Genomic DNA, 17,071 nt, shown 5'->3' with positions numbered 1-17,071 from the left:
ATCCAGTAACAGAGACCTGATGGGGGAGGCTGCTGGATTCAGAACCTGCCACGGCCAGATTTACAATTCCAGTCTAACCACAGCTTCAAACATGTGGGGAAAAAGAAAAGGGCAGCTGTAGCAGAGCCCAGTTATGGCAGCAAATCTGTGAAGGAACAGAGGGAAATAATTACCTTCCTCTGGCTCAGGAGATGTCTTTCCTTTTAGGATTCTGGAAATGTGGGCAACAGAAGCTTTTACTTTCTTCTTCAGAGTCTGCTCCACCGACTGCTCCACTGAATGAGACCTTGAATACGGCTTAAAGAGTCCAGGCTTGGTGTGGAAGGAGCTTTTCTGCTTCCCACTGGAGTCCTTTTGGGAGCTATACATTTCTTTGTGGCTCTCTGCCCCTTTCCCCATGGCTAATAAGTTAGCTGCCTTTGAATCCTCGGATATTTCCAAACGGTTCTTCCTGTTCTTGTCTTCCTGTTCCCTGATGCACAGTCTTTTATCCTTATGGAGATGTCCTGCAGGAGGGGACCTTGCCCTTTCACCAAGGAACATAAACCGTCTAGGAACTGGTTTGGGTGAAGGCTTCTTATAGCTCAGAAACTCAAATGGGAAATAGACAATGTCGTACAAATCCGAGAAATTCAAATAGGCAGGCTCCACTTCCGAGATGTCAAATTTTTGGGGGCCGCTGCCAAGACTGGGTGTTTCATCTGACAGGTCTTTGATTTTCACCAAAGAAACTTCTGGGTGTTTGCCAGTGTCCTTGATCACTGGCACGTGGATGGGTCTTCTTGCAGTGTCCAAGCTCTCTGTGGAGGAAACGCTCTCTGGGCTGGAAGGGGAGGTCTCAAATGCCAAGTCCTCCAGGTGCTCACATTCATGAGGAACTGTCTGTGCTCCCTGCTCTTCCAGGTCTTCTGGCTCCTCACTCACAGCAAGGTAGGGTTCTGCAAGGTCATCCTGCTCAGCGACTTCTCCTCTTCCACCCTGTTGGACAGAAGGGAAGGAGGTGTCCACGTGTGCTTGGCTGTCTTTGTAGAACATCTCTCTGTGAGGAGAAATGTGCCTCTTGCTTCCCTTCTCTCCAGAAACTGACTCTGCCCAAACATTCATCTCCTCAGAGAGGGAAACCATCTCATCCACCAAGCCCTCCAGCACAGCAGACTCCTCGTCACTGTAAAAAGAAGATCTGTGGTGTGAGAGCTCCTGACCATGATGATCCCTGCGGAGCAGCGGTGGGGCAGCTTTTCCAGCATCACATCTTCCACTTTCCAAGGCAATGCCTCCACCCTCACCATAACCCTCTGGATATTCCTCATATGCCAGTTCATAGGCTGCAGCTGGAGCAACTTCTGGTTGTGAAGCAGTTAATGCACCTGAACTGGCCCTCTCCAGACCATCTGAAATCCCAGCCCTGTGCTGCTCGAGCACCCCATGTCCAGCCTTGGGGAGAGGAGCAGCCCCAGCTTGTCCAGCTGCTCGGCTTGCACTTGCTGTCACAACAGATCTCATCTCCCTGTGAGCTGACACCTCTGGATGTTGTTGATTTTCACCCTCCCAGACCTGAGGGAGGACAGTGCTTGGGGAGGACGCAGCCCTGGCTGGGTGTCTGCTCTCCAGAGCAGCAGGCTGTGAGCCATGGCCTTCAGGAGCCTTCTGGGGTTCAGCTCCTTCATGGGCCAAACTGGAAACAACCCCTGTGACAGCTGAGCTTTTACTCAGAGCAGCAAGTTTCTGCTTGCTGAGAGCCTGCTGTGCTCCATCAGAGACCAGAGCTGGCACTGATCCTGGCGCTGGGATTTTGGGAACAGCGAGCTGCTCTCCCTTCAGGACAGCTGATGCTGTGTCTAGGTGAACAGGAGCCTTCTTGTGTGCTTGGCTTTCATCACTGTGGGCTGATGGTGGAGTGATTCCTACAACAGCTGCTTCTGCATCTTCCAGGACAGCAGATCTCACATCTTTATGGGTCTTCAGTTTCTGAGGAGCACCTTCACCAGCTGTGAGGGTACCTGGCTGTTTGCCCAGCATGACAGTAGCTGCTGGAACACTTTTCCCAGGAATTTCCTCACTTTTGTCTTTACATACTGGAAGTGATTCAGTTTCTGTTTGTTCTGTTGGAGCAGCAGAGCTTTCATGCTCCATGAGCTCAGATTCAGCAGTGCCATGAGCAGAAGTCTTTTCATCTGAATGTTTCTGCCTTTTGTCTTTCCAAGGTGGGACTGGGGCTGTCCTTTTGACAAGCAAGCTTCCACCTGTCAGGTCTGGGTGGGTGTCGGTGGGAGCAGGCTCCTGGGGCAGACACACCCCTCCCTTACTTGGGGGAGATGATTTTGGGGTGGTCTCTGACTGTGTGAGGGTTGAAATGGACTCTTTGCCCTCCTGCAAAGCAGAGTCAGAGGCACAGCCAGGGGCAGATTTACCCTCTGTGCTCTCATGTTTTGGAGCTGATGGTGCTGCTACATCTGAGCACTGGGCAGCTGCAATGGGGCTTTTGCCTTCCAAACATTCAACGTCCTCCTCAATCTCGGTGGCTTTTGACTTCTTCAGCAAACGCTTCCTATTCTCACTCCTGTGAGGTGACACTGGAAGTCCCTCTACGTGTTGTATAACAGCAGGTGGGCACCCATTCCCCTCACAGTGTGTGGAGGGAGAGGGTTTCTCTCCTGAGCAATCCTTGCTGGCTCTCCTGACATCCCCCTGCTCTGCTGTGCCCGCAGAACATCCCTTGCCAGGCCCTGCGGAAACGTCGCAGTGATCGCTGCCTTCAGGGCAGCTTTCCTGGGACAACACATCACAGTCCTCCTCCAAGATATCTTGTTCCCTGAGGGATCTGGAGGCTCTCAGCCTGTAGTCATCCAGGGAGCGGCTGCGGCTGGCACCAGCAATGGCAGGGTGTGGGGGCTTCCTGGCAGTGTCAAACGACGCGGACTTGGTCAAGGAACCCAGCAGACTTTCTCTGCGATCATCTCCTTCTTCTTCTTCTTCTTCCAGTTCAAACTGCTCAAGGAGGGGTTCACGGAGGCCACTGAGGGGCACCTTTGAATACCCAGCCTTCCGGAAAGTCCTCCTGGCTCTGTCCAGGTGCCTTCTGAACTCCCTGCCTGGTGACGACGGCGGCCGCGCAGGCAGCTCCGTCGCTTGGCTGTAGAAGGTGCTTTTGATGACACTCTGCCTGGGAACACAGGCAGATGGCTTCTCTGCCCCTTCCCCTGCCTCTTCACCTCTGTCCTTTTCAGATAGAGGTGTGTCTGGCTTTTCTTTCTGATGCACAAGAGATGTGCTTTCTGTGGAAGCCCTCAGGGATGAAGGCTCAGCAGCGCCACTTTTTTGGGATGGCTCTCCCCGAAGGCTGGGAAGGAGCCTCTCCTCTTTCTCCTGTAAGACACTTGTCATGAACTCTTTGCTTTCTGTGGGTGATTTTTGCCCCACCTCACCCTTCATGGAAGCATATTTCCTCCTCATGGGTTTTACTGGAGGAATGGAGCTTTTGGAGTGCTCCTGTTCACTCGCACGTTTCAGAGGCTCGGGATAGCTCGGGGCATCAAACACGGGCAAGTGCAGTTCTGGGGTGGAGCCAAAGTGCCTCTTTTGGGGGAAGTTCGAGTTCTCATTGTCTGAAGAGGAGCCACTGGTGCTGGAGGAAGTGCTTTCCTCAATGAGGTGTCGGGAGATGGCCAGGGAGCTGTTGTCGTGGGTCCTTTCCAGGATTTCTGGGATGGACCTCATCACCAGGATGGATTTGTAGCACATCAGGGAGCGCTGAGAGGAAAAGAAGACACAGCACAAAGAGATGGGAACATGGTCAGAGTACGGAAAGTAAACACACCAAAAAGAACTCCTGCACCCCTAAATACCACACCCATAATTAGACACTGCCACCCTCTGCACATGTCACCAATTCAGGCCCCATTTTCTCTCCAAATCTTCCTCCTCATGACATGACTTCAGGGAACACACTTGCTTTGGTGACTGGAGAGGAAACAGGACTCTGTTTGAGATTTCCAAAGTCAATCTGGCCACTCAAAACAGATGGAAAGGAGTTTTTGATGGAAAACATCAGACTCACTGGAGTAAATGGCTTTAAATCCTTTGACTGCAATACAACCTACAGTGACTGAGGCCAGCAGAAGACCTACCAAGTGTAGGAGATGGGATTGCTCTGCTCTAAATTCTGACATGTAGGCATCTCAGGTGAAGCTGGGCCTCTCCTTCCAGCCAGCAGAGAGAAACTGGCATGTTCAGAAGGCAATCAATCTAATTATCGGAGAGAACTTCAGGAAAAGAGGCATTTTCTTGGCACCTGTCTGTAATTCAGCTCCAATTGCAAAGGCAGCTGAGGGCACCTAATTTAGGCACAGCCTTGTGTCTTACAGGCTCTTGCATGGGTTTCCAGGCAGTAAAAGCCCAGATAATTAATTCCTGACACATTCAAGTCTCCTGGGCTTTTTCCCAGCTCCCAGCCATGCTCAGATCTCTGCTGAGCTCGCTGTCCTAGCCCAAAAGATTTTCAAAGATTCAGATATTAAATTATCAGTTATAATATTAAATTATTCAGCAATTAAAAATAGATATAACTAAACAGAATCAACACAGATTAGGGGCAACTCACCTGCCACTTGCTCCGAGCCACAATGAATTTGAGCTGTTTGGTGTTAATGAAATGAGCTGCCTCAAGAGGGACGTTATGCTGCCAGGTGGAAAGAGAAGAAAACTATTTGTTAAAAAATCCTGATTTCATTTCTTGAGGCATTTCTGTGTTTGAGGATTTTTTTTTTTTAATTTTCTCTTTACACAATTGTTTAATTTAGGAAAGTTGCAATAGACCAAATGCTGCAGTCCTTTCATAGTTAAATTGCAGACAAAATCAGCTTTTCAGTGATTAAATCAAACCCTGTTTGATACCTGTCATTAAATCTTTTTTGCTGTTGTTAATTTTTAACTGTTTTCTTTAGTGATTTAAGGCTTTGGAATATAAACTTTGGTCTGCAAGGCCAGGTTTCCTTTCTGTACTGACGTGATAGAACAAAAGGGAATGGCCCCAGGTTGCACCAGGGAGGTTTAAACTGGATATTAAAGAAAATTGACAAATAAAGGACCAGGACAAACTTACCATGAACCATTTGTGGGAAAGACAGTCCAAAGCACTCGGCCTGGATCTGGTAAGAGAACAGATAGACATTTGAGTAGGAAAACCCCTCCAACAGCAATCACTGATCTTCCTGCAGGTGCTGCTGCATGCAGACACCCACGTACACTCAGGGCTGTGTCCTTGGGATGCTGATTTGGAGCAGAGAAGCCAAAAAGACACACAGCAGCTTCCAGCTCAAGGTTTCCTTCCCCTGAGAGGAAAACATCCTTTCTTTTCAGTCTGACACACCCCAGAGATGCTCGGGAAGAGCTCATGGCTCTTTGCAGAGCTCAAGGGTGTCCAGAGCAGCTCTGAGAGTGACTTTACTTCTTTAAGTGGCCAGAGTGAAAACAGAGCTTGGGCAGCAGGCAGAAAGAGTAGGAATGAAATTAAAATCAAATGCCTGTAAATATGCCTTCAAGCCAACTTCTGTAGTTGAAGTTGCTTAATGAATGTGGTCAATGCTATTTAATTCCTTCTGTACCAATCTGTGCTCTTCCCACTCATCTGTGTCATTCCAGAAATTCCTCAGCCTGGAGGAGGCAGGGAGCAAAGACATCACCAGACCACAGAGGCCAATTTGGCAAATATCTGAGCTGTGGGTTGGGTAATGGGGAATAATGAGTAAGAATTAGGGAAAAATGCAGCACATCTCACTCAGCTTTCTACTTTTCAAGCCAGATGATGAGCTGGGATGTGCCTGCTGAGACACCAACAGCTCTGCACAGAGGGAGGCACAGGAGGGCACTCACTTGGGGTGCTGCTGCAGGATCCCTTTCATGAAGTCCTTTGCATCTTCACTCAAGTGAACAACATCAGGAATGGTCCATGAAATTTCCCCATTCTGGATATTTAGGAGAGTTTTCCTGTCGTTCTCTCCAGCAAATGGAGACTTGCACGTGAGGCTTATTTATTGAACACCACAAAATGAAAGGAGACAGGTTTTAGGTTTCTGTTTTCTGTTCAAATGATAGAAGCACAAATGTTTACATGGGGTTTTTAAATACTTAAGGGGCTCTGTGTGCCTGGGACTTGCAATGTTTGTGAGGAGCAACCAGGAAATGAGGAAACCACAAAATAAATTGTCCTTATCATGGAAGGACTGAATGCTCCACTCAAATCCCTCCCTTGAAAGTGCTGGAGGGCTCTGATGGACAAAGGGTTATTGGGGGAGTGTTTCCAAGATTTATTTACCTTAAATATGTGATGACTCCAACAGCCCTGAGGAGAGAGGGAACACAAATGTCATTCTTGTCACTATTTTTCCATCCTTCTCAAGCCCCTCTTCCTGCCACTAGACACCCTGAAACAGCAAGGCCAGCTTCTCACCTTTCAAGAATAACAAATCCCAAAAACTATTTTTCCATTCATTTTCCCCCTTCAATATTTTTTAAATTGTTCTCAATCCTTCATTTTTAAAGCACAGATAGAGGAATACTCAAATAGGAGTACTCAAAATACTTTTACTTTTTTTTCCTTTTCTAGAAAGCCCTTTAGGATCATTCCCTCTAGTTACTGCCTGGAATAGAGATCATCTCCTCCAAGATGCTCCTTTACATTAATTAGCAGTCAGAGTTCAATTATGGCTGAAAAAAAATTAGACAGAAGGAGCTTTAAAGAGCCTTGATGGCTTTTGGATTGTCAGCATTCACTTTCGGTTTCCTGTGTTATTATCACTGCTCCATTTACTAATTAACAGCTAATGGAAATTCAGGCCATTGAGGGCCTGGAAAAGCTTTTTGGGAAAATGAGAGATTACCAGATATCAGTTGCTTTTGACACTGGTGACTGGGAAACAATTTCTGGGGCAACAAACTCTGGAGAGCCGTATTTGCTGTACTGAGGCTGCACGGGCGTGATCCTCTGGGCAAACCCAAAGTCACAGATCTTCAGGTCTTCCCTCTCAGGGTAAACCATGAGGATGTTCAGTGGCTGTTGAATGAGAAAGAAAATAAAAGGGGGAATTTTTCTTGAGAGCAGGGAGTATTTTTCAGTTGTAAGAAAGATTCAGAGAACACCCAATCACAGGCCAACACGTCATTGCTCATTACCTTGATGTCCAAGTGAAGGATGTTGTTGTCGTGAAGATATTTGATTCCTTCCAAAATTTGCTTGATGTACAGTTTGACCTGAGAATTGAGTCCATTATTAAACAATTAATAAATAAATAATTATAAAACAGAGTAAATAGGAGAGTTCCTGATTTCACCAAGATTTGATCTTTAAACATCCCTCCCAGTCCAAACCATTATATTATTTTTCCCTCTGAGAATTCCTAATAAAAATAATTGATTTTACCAATAAATATTGGATGCCTAGCTACTAGGTGGGACGTGTGAAACATTTTTAACTTTTAGCGCCAAGGATGTAAAAGAAAAAACCCTTAGAAACCATAATTTCAGCTTTTCTTTTAAAGACAGAAAGGGAGTAGATGGAATACAGTTACAGGGGGATAAAGTGGTATTAAGTGGAGATAGGAGCTCCAGATGACAGATAGCAATGAAATTATGACAAAAGAGCAAATATAATATTTTTTTTTACGCTGAATGCAATCCTGGTGGTCAACTCCCCTGCCTGTTTGTATTTATTCCCCAAAGAAACCCAACTAGCAATGAAAGTTGCCAGGAACACATTGTAAAGGATGATTCTGCTTTGACAGATTATCACTGGTTCAGAGATATTTGTTGTATTCCAAAAGGAAAATGCAGAAAGAACCAACTCTGTGCTTTCAAATGAGAAATCACCTCAGCTTCAGTGACCACGCTCTTCTTGAATAAACGGTCCAGGAGCTCTTCATTGGAGCATCTGGCAGTGGCATTAAGGGACAACAGAACCACATGGAAAAGCTTGTTTTGACTCTGGAATCTCCTCCATCCAGCAGAATTCATGAGGGGATCTCAGGCTATGGGGTCATCATGAAAGTCTCTGCTGCAGCACACTGGGCTGGTCTAAACCTGGTGTCACTTCTGCTAGAATCTGCCTGTTGATTTTGGGGTTTCTATTCTGCATCTCCCTCATGCTCACCTAGATTGGATCTCATGGAAACAGAGCTCATAACTTCCAAATGTGTCAGGAAATAATTTTGGTGCTTAATGATTCATTCACACTTGTATATACAAGTCTGATTTTTCTCACCCAGCAGGAACTGAGGATTGCAGTGGAACCTTACACAGAGCTGTGCTGTCCTGCAGTGCAGAGAAGAATTATGTGTGCTCTTTTCTCTCAGGAAAAAAAGCAAAAAAAAATTATTAATTACTTAGATATTTAATAAATGAGCTCTACCCAGGACTTCCCAGCCTCTTCAGACAACTGCACAGAAAAGGATACAACTCCAGAATCAAAATCAGTGTTTTTCGTGTTTCAAACTCATCCAGCAGCCTGGTAATTCTGTCATGGGACAGAGAGGTGAGAATATCCCTCTCTTGATGAGCTCGAGACTTGGTTTTGCTCCTCAGAGGGATGAATTTGGCAGCACAGGACACCCTGGTCCCTTTGTGCACCACCCGTTTCACGAAGCTGAAGCAGCCCCTGTGCAGGAATCAAAGGACAGATCAGACCTGGGCAGAGATTTCCCCCACCCTGGGCTTTGACAGCTCCCTGCTGCTTCAGTTCTCCAGCAGGAGAAGCTCATTTTGCTGTGTGTGAGGTGCTGTTGCCCTCTCCTGGCTGTCTCCAAAGGAAAGCAACGTGTTCCCATCAAGGGAAAAGCTGTTGCAGTAGATGCAGGCTCCTGCTGGTGCTCCTGCATCCCTTGCACAGGCCTGATGGGCTTGGGATGCTCCTGTTGCCAAGAAACCACATCCAGGCACTAATCTGTGAGCCTTAGGATGTTTTCTCTGGTTGGAGCTGCCACAGAACACCTTGGAGTGACATCCCACTTCTGCCCTTATTTCCAACTTTCCAGGACCCACCTCTGCCTCAAAATCTCAGATGGGCAATGAGATATTCCCTGGAAGTGATGCCGTAGAGTTGGAAAACTCATTTACCTTCCAATCTCCTGCTTAACCTCATAATGGGAATGGAGCTTTCTCCTGGTGGCCACTTTCTTTCCTTCTTGGTCTTTCTTAGCTTTGGAAATGAAGGAAAACAAAAGGGTAAATATTCAGACAACAATGCCTTGCTAATATTGTGCAAAGTTATTACAATTACAACAATTATAATTACAACAAAGGATAATTTAAGGCAGGAAAAATTAGAGGGGTCTTCTAAACATGTAAGGAGAATTAAGTGGAATTGCTTGATAAGAAGAATGTGTCAAAATGAATGTTGGGGTTGCCAGGGAAGTGGCTGCCCCATCCCTTGAAGTGTTCAGGTTGGATGGGGTTTGGAGGAACTTGGGATAGTAGAAGGTGTCCCTGCCCATGGCAGGGGGTTGGAATTAGAGCATCTTTAAGGTTATTTCCAACACAAACCATTTTGGGATTTTGTGATTTGATTTTATCCTGGATTCTGTCATACTGGCCATATATAAATGCTCCACAGGAACACAGAACAGATTCCATACAGGTACCAGAAGATGACAGCAACAAATGACACACTGCCATGGCAGTGGAGGCAACTCCTGCAGCTGAGAGGGTGGCATTGCCCTCACAGGTGACAGGGTGGCATTACCTTCACGTACAATGAGCTCTGCTTTGCACAAAACCTCTCCTCCTGCATTTTTGGCAACACAGGTATAAACACCACCATCTTCCAGGGCAGCATTGTCCACAACTAAGAAATACGTTGTTCCTTCCCTGCCCTGATGGACCCTGTTGCTGTCTGTCAGCAGTGAAGTGCCCTGGGGGAAAGAAATGACATTTTGGTTTCCCTGTCTGCAGGGTGACATGGTGACAACACAGGGTGGGATGCACAGGTGGTGGCTCAGTGGGAACAGCTGGTTCCATAAACTCTGCAGACACAATCCAGAGTCAGTGTGAGAGGTGTGGGAGGAAAGAGCAGACAAATTTCCCTGTGGAATTGTGCACTACAGTCCTCACTCTCAGCCAGAGAAGAGTCTGCACTCACCTTGAACCACAAAACTGTGGGCTGAGGGGTTCCTTCAATGACTGCCTGGAATTTGGCACATTCTCCAGAGTTCACCTGCACGTCCTCTATTGTCACTTGCATGTAGGGAGGACCTGGTGAGAAAATAGCATTTGCTGCATGCAAATGAAACTGAAACTTCTTTCCCAGCATGCTGACAGGGTTGGAGTTACCCAACAGGATTTATAGGGCAGGCCATTTAAGATGTGACAGTAGTTTAAAGTAAAATCAAGAGGTACAACAGCATACAATATATTTTGAGGTTCCTTATGCTGACATTACTTTTAGGCTTCTTATCTTCACAGTTACCTATTACTTTTTGTTTAATATAAAGTTACCACTCAAAAATTTGGAAAATTCCAAAAATTTGGAATATTAAAAAAAACCAAACAGTCAGGAGTTGCTACCAAAAGAGAAGACAGTGAGAATCATGGGACTGGGAAAGGGAAACAGGGTTTGGTCTTACTTGTTGGAGTCTTCTCCTCAGTCTTGTACACACGAGTTCTTTCTGTGGTCTCGATGTAAACTTCACTGTGCACGTCCCAGACCACGTCTCCTTCTCTCCTGTACCAGCCTCCTGCCCCTGCATCTGGGGATGGTCTTTCAAGAAACCCAAGAGAAAAGATCATGGCATAGCCACTTACAAGAGGTGCAGGATTACACCCTGACATTGATCTGTTTAACCAGCAGACAAAGAGTTATTTGCTTGAAATTAACACAGGAAGAATTTTGGTTTGCGGGGAGGGATTAATTTCTCTCCAATGTTTTTTTGCCCTTCTTTGACAAAGCACTGTCCTCAGGATTCTGAAAATAATGACAAACCTACAAGAAACTGTTTGGGTCCACCACAGAGGACTTGCTTTTCTTGCACCAAAGCCAGAAATCCACATGGATATCCTGGATATGTGGAGGTGGGTATTTACCTGTTGATGGGAACAGTGCGTTCCTGAGCTCTTTCCCCTCCAGCAGCCTCCTCTTCCCGGGAAGGAGCAGGGATGGGCTTTGGCACCCCTGTTTCTTCATCTGGAACCTCCCTCTGAGCTTTGGCTGGCAGCAGAAATTGGGAAAGTTAGACATGACACCCATGAGACCACAGCCAAAACCCAGAGCCAACCTCTGTAGCCATCTCTGGTGTGCCTCATGCCAGACCTGAGCCCACCTGACCTCAGCTGGGTGCAGCCACTGAAGGTTAGAGGAGAATTTGGCACTTCTGCAAAGAGCACACGAAGCAAAGGGGTTGGACAGCACCAGAGTGGTGGCACTTGGCTGACTGGGCTAAACTGACTGTTCTGTAAGGAAATACACACAGACAAAGGTGGGAAAGGCAGCTGGTAGGGACAGGGAAATACAGGTCAGCTGGAAGGATAGTGTGGGTTCACACAGCCTTTGTAGGAGGTAATTTAACCATGTTTGAGTTCTGCCTCATGGCTGTGAGGAAGTAATGGAATCACAGAATCACCCAGGTTGAAAAAGACCTTTAAAAGCAAGGCCAGCCATCAACCCAGCACTGCCAAGTCCACCCCTGAAATGCATTCCAGGGAATAACCCAGTGTTAGCTTTGTCCACAGGAATTCTTCAATTCAGCTTTGTATTAGAATAGTTCCTGACTCACTGCTGTGATCACAGAGAGCACCAGGGACATGAGTGAGCTCACATCCATGTGAGCTGGTGGTCAGAGCAGGTCCTGGCTGAGGATATTCATAGAATTCCCAGAATGACCAGGTTGGAAGAGACCTTCAAGACCATCGAATCCAACCCAGCCCCAACAGCTCAACTCAACCCTGGCACCCAGTGCCACATCCAGGCTTTGTTAAACACACCCAGGGATGGGGACTGCACCACCTCCCCGGGCAGCCATTCCAGAACTTTATCACCCTCTCTGTGAAAAACTTTTTCCTGATATCCAGCCTGTATTTCCCTGGGTGCAGCTGGAGGCTGTGTGCTCTGGTTCTGTCAGGAGAAAGAGACCAATATCAGTATGATTGATTTGGAGGTAATATGGAGTCTTACAGAGGACCTGGTGATGTTTTAGCATCAGCATTGCTGCACCTCCACTGGAAAATGTCCTTGTGCAGCTCTGAGTTATACCAGACAAGGTCTGGCACGTGGGGCTTGATGAAACCAAAAGATGGTGCAGCCCCTCCACTGGAAAATGTCCTTGTGCAGCTCTGAGTTACACCAGAACAAGGTCTGGCACGTGGGGCTTGGTGAAACCAAAAGATGGTGCAGCTTGATGGCCATTTCAGTTATTTTTCTTCTTTTATTATTAATTATTTTATCAGCTATAGATTCAAAACCTGATTTGATCTCACATACCAAAAGTACTTGATTGTCTTTTGGTATTGACCATTGGAATTACACCATAGGATAAGGTGCATCATCTCCCTTTTCATTTAAGGAGAAAAGGTTAAATCCAAAGGAGTCTTCTACCCGGCAGGGAGAAATATTTTAGGGAGCTCTCTAGGGGTGTTTGGTGCTGGCTGGTTTTGGAAAAGAGCAGCTGTTTCTAGAAATCACATAAAACACCTCAATTGTGGTGGAAAACACAGTAATTCAAGGAATTACTGGATCAGAGATCCTAGGTTGTGGGATTGTGCTTTCCTATCACCAGCACTATTGAAATATTTGCCTCCTTTTTATTCAAGGCATGTGATCATAGAGAGAGGTGTCAAGTCTCCATCTGATTAAAATAATTCCCATAGCATGTTTAGTTTTGCACAGATGAAAGACCTGCCAAACCATATCATTATTGTATTTTCTCTTTAGCTGTGACTGAGAAAATAATCTGCTAGGTGACATTTTACTTAGGATTTTTGAGTCATCCCACTCCACCAGAGGATTATTTCCAAAGATGATTTGTGACTAGAAAGGAAAAAAGGTTTTAAAGCCCTGACATTTTTTTGTGTGCTGTTATTTTGAGTCTCATTTCATGAACAGCTTTTATTCTTGCTGAGTTTTCAGTAAGAATATGTATTTTTTTAAGGAATTATCTGGAGTTTGAGAGCTGAAGGTTACTTGGCATTGTCCTTTGAGTTAACAGTGGTTGAGAACAGTTATTCTGACTTGACACAGAGACAGCTTAGACAAGTTGTTATGGCAGAAGCAGAGGAAGAGTGGAAGGGTTGTCGCTCATCCATGATTTTTTAAAAACAACAGAAAGACAAAGGAATTCTTCTCCTGGCAAGACACAGCCACATACATGATTGGTTTTAGTCACACAGAAGCTGCAAGGAGTCTGTCCAAGCTCCAAGGTCAGTGAAATGCAGGTGAACCTGAGGCACCCAACCCCCTAGAGAGTCCCTGACAGTTGGTCCAGGATATTAAAGACATTTTCAGCTTGTTTACAGCAAACAATAAAATAAAGCAGCCACCTTTACCCACCCCACCAAATCAAAACCCAAATGATTATCTGAATGTAGAGTAGGGACCTCACCCCACCTTCTCCCCCAAAAGTACTTGAAGCAAGACCAGGGGAAAATCCCAAAGGTGGAAAAAAACCACCCCATTCCTTAATTTTGGGCAGGTGATGAACCAAACTCCAGGTTTTCAAACACTTCCTACTTCCAGAAAGATCTTCCCCAAACTTAGACCCAACCTAACCCCAACCCACCCTCCATGGTCTGAATTCCCTCTCTTAATCAACTGCTCAAAACACAACAACACATAAAAATGAGGTTAAAACCACCATTACTGGCATGCTGAATATTTATCTGTCTCTCAGCTCCCGGGGGACATCTCCCACCCTCACGCCAAACCTACCATGGCCTGCAGCAGTCTGGGTTTGGGTGCTGGCTTCATGAACTAGCACAGGGGGCCCGGCCGCTGCCCCTGAGGGCAATGAAGGAGCAGGGCCAGGAGGACCAAGGCCAAGGCCAGCCCCTGCTCGTGTGCCCGGGGGAAGAGTCACCAGCAGCGACGCCGAGTCCAGCAGCTTTCTCAGGGCTGTCTTGATCTCCTGATCAGCGCGCTGCAGCGAGGCCTGCACGGAAGTCTCCGCCTCTGACTGGGGGCAAGTCATTCCTACAGACAAGAACAACAGCTTTTCTCTCTTCGGGGCCGAAAAAGGAAGCAGCAGCACCATCCAACCCATGGGAATATCTGCCACCATATCATTTCCCCCTCCAAGAGAGGAGAGTTGGAGAAATGCGTATTCCAGCAAGAGGGAGTGTAGCTGAGAGTTAAAATAAGAAGGCTGGCATGAAATGCTTTGGAAAGTTGTATCTCAGCAGGCTGGGGACACTGTGCCACCTATGTGAACACCTGTCATTTTCTGGAAAAATCCCTTCACCCAGGATTTTTCTCCTGGGAAGCGGAGAAGCCTCAGAGAAAAATGAAAACAGTAATTATCTCATTTGCTTCTCCTGTGTTTTGCTGCTTTGGAATGTGGTTGGACATTGTTTACCCACAGGTGATTGTTTCATTGGTTTCATGTGAATTGTTTTGATTCAATGGCCAATCAGGGCCAAGCTGTGTCGAGGCTCTGGAGAGAGTCAGGCATTTTCATTATCTTTTTAGCCTTCTGTCTGTATACTTTCTGTATTCTTCAGTATAGTTTAGTATAGTATTCTTTAATATAATATAGATCATAAAATAATAAATTAGCCTTCTGAGAACATGGAGTCAGATTCATCATTCCTTCTTCTAGTAACCCTGCAAATACAATACACCTGGCCTGTTCCCAGACAGTGGAACAAAGGATCCATCTCCCAGCTCAACCCAACGTTAGTTGGTCTGTCAAAAATACCTTTTTTAATCAGAGAATCACAGAATATCCTCAATGGGAAGGGATCCACAAGGATCATCCAGTCCAGCTCCAAGCCCTGCACAGTCACCCCAACAATCCCATCCTGTTTCTGGGAGTGTTACCCAAACTCTCCTGGAGCTCCTGCAGCTCTGGGGCTGTGCCCATTCCCTGGGGAGCCTGGGCAGTGCCCAGCACCCTCTGGGAGAAGAACCAACCACTGGATAAGACCAATGAAATGAACCCATTGCACTGATACCGAGCCTACATGAAGGAAGATGTTATCTCCTGGGGAAGGAAAAGGAGTGAGCAGCAATCAGCTGTCAGTGACTCTGGAGAAGGGCAGGGGAATGAAGGGAGGGATGTTCTTTTTCATCAAAGTCTGGCAGAAAAGCCACTCCTTGCTCTAGGGTGATGTGTTTTTCCTGCTTCATAAAACATCTGAATATTTCTGATGGGTTGGGATGTAGAAGGCTGGGATGGGATCACAGACTGCAGGAGCTCATCTCACCCAATTTTCTGCGTGATAAACCTCCCACAAATCCTGAAAAGGCACAACAAAAGAATGGATGTACCTAGGGAAGCCCCCACGTAATCATGAAGACAGAGAAAATGCAGGTCAGGTTAAGACAATGATCAGTTTCATGATCATTGGCGATGTCATTGCTCACCAATCAAGAGAGAGAACTCAAATCATCACATGGTTTGAGAAAAACAAAAAAGAGTATTTGGAATAAACAGCTCTGACTTGTTTAATGTCATTGACATTAATGAGCATGCCCTGTAGTGGTTTTGATTCTGCTCCTTTCCTGGCCTCAAGAAAGTTAATTCCCATTATAGACCTGAGAAAACAAAGTTGAAGGCTATGTGTGGATGAAGACCTCTCATTGATTTTTGTTTTCAATGATCATCAGGGTGACAAAATATTTATTTCCTGAATCTGTTGATGAAAAAAAGCAAGATTTTCTCAGATGATGTCACAGACTGCCTATCAGTGTTCATCAGCGCTGGGCTGGCTGGAAGACATCCAATATTTTCCTAGAGAAATGCCTGGATTCTCTGGTGTTCCTGCTGTGATTTCTGCTAACTGGTGCTGTCCTGTGAACTGGGCAGCTGCCAATGAGTGAAATGATTGGAAAGGCATGAAATGCTCAATTAGGAAATCTACTCACAGGTGTATAGACACAGAGGTTATATATAATCACTGCTCTCTCCCATGCTCCAACACCACCATTTCCCTCCCTGCCTGGGGAACATTACTCCACTTCCTTCTTTTGGACATTGATTCAAGCTGAGGAACTTTATTATCCCCCAAGACACACAGACCTAATGAACATCACAGTGATGACACCCTGTGATGGACAACCTCTTTCCCAGCTCTAAAATCTCAGCCTTGAGCCTTTTGACCCCACAATTTCACTCCATCCCCAGGAACTCAAGACTGACACATCTTTTGAAGCTCCAGTTCGGTCTCAGAGAAGGACCCAAGAGGATGTGAATCATTTAAGATTCCTGAGCTGGAAATATCCCTAGAACTGGGTTTTTTCACTTCAACACTCCTGAAACTGTCCATAAAAAGGAGCCAGAGCCCAACTGCATTAATATTCTTGGACTGCAATCCTGTTCCTGCTGAAATCAGCGGGAGAAGAGGATGAGCTGATGGAATATCAAATGCTGTAACGAAGAACACAGAAACCCAAAAAGTCCAGTGACAGCTGATGCAAGACATTTATTGATTTAAACCCAGCATCTAACAGCATATCTTGCACTTGACTTTTTTTTGTGTGTGGTTTTTTTTCTTTTTTGTATCTCAAGCAAACTGAAGTTTCCACTTTATTAATACCCATTTACCTCGAGGAATTTCAGTAAAACATTCACTGTATTAAAATCTTTCATACAGCTGTACCTTTTCATCTACAGGAAATAAATCCCCACACATCTCATTAGTTATCTACACAGTTTAATCACTTACAAGCATAATTTTTAACCTCTAGGAAAATATTTTGAAAGTATATGTAATGAACGTCTCATAAACCTTTCACCTTTTGAACAGAGTCCTGCACAGGATTTTAAAAATTCCCTTCAATTGATTCTCTTTTGCTTAAATATCAAAAGAAAATGTAAACAGATGTTAATTGCTTTGAGCTAATGAGCTAATCAAAATATAATTATTTCTTCTATGACCA

General features: G+C 45.7%; 1 protein-coding gene across 1 annotated transcript in view; it reads right to left on the bottom strand.

The window, feature by feature from the left end:
* The window catches only part of OBSCN (obscurin, cytoskeletal calmodulin and titin-interacting RhoGEF), a 181,967-nt gene that overhangs the window by 14,055 nt on the left and 150,841 nt on the right, over positions 1-17,071 (bottom strand). The window contains exons 89-103 of the mRNA XM_039726425.1: positions 13,904-14,164; positions 11,068-11,191; positions 10,611-10,744; positions 10,127-10,239; positions 9,731-9,899; positions 9,106-9,187; positions 8,447-8,647; positions 7,864-7,924; positions 7,171-7,248; positions 6,879-7,051; positions 6,314-6,340; positions 5,872-6,024; positions 5,102-5,147; positions 4,601-4,678; positions 174-3,750 (exon numbers count right to left, since the gene is read on the bottom strand). Of these exons, the coding sequence (XP_039582359.1) occupies positions 174-3,750; positions 4,601-4,678; positions 5,102-5,147; positions 5,872-6,024; positions 6,314-6,340; positions 6,879-7,051; positions 7,171-7,248; positions 7,864-7,924; positions 8,447-8,647; positions 9,106-9,187; positions 9,731-9,899; positions 10,127-10,239; positions 10,611-10,744; positions 11,068-11,191; positions 13,904-14,164 (5,277 nt within the window). The remainder of the gene's footprint in view (positions 1-173; positions 3,751-4,600; positions 4,679-5,101; positions 5,148-5,871; positions 6,025-6,313; positions 6,341-6,878; positions 7,052-7,170; positions 7,249-7,863; positions 7,925-8,446; positions 8,648-9,105; positions 9,188-9,730; positions 9,900-10,126; positions 10,240-10,610; positions 10,745-11,067; positions 11,192-13,903; positions 14,165-17,071) is intronic.

This window comes from Passer montanus, unplaced genomic scaffold (assembly GCF_014805655.1).
Source record: "Passer montanus isolate IOZ18808 unplaced genomic scaffold, ASM1480565v1 scaffold59, whole genome shotgun sequence".
In the NCBI taxonomy this organism is placed as follows: domain Eukaryota; kingdom Metazoa; phylum Chordata; class Aves; order Passeriformes; family Passeridae; genus Passer; species Passer montanus.
The sequence above is the reverse complement of the archived record's forward strand: the minus strand, read 5'-3'. Positions and strand labels throughout refer to the sequence as shown.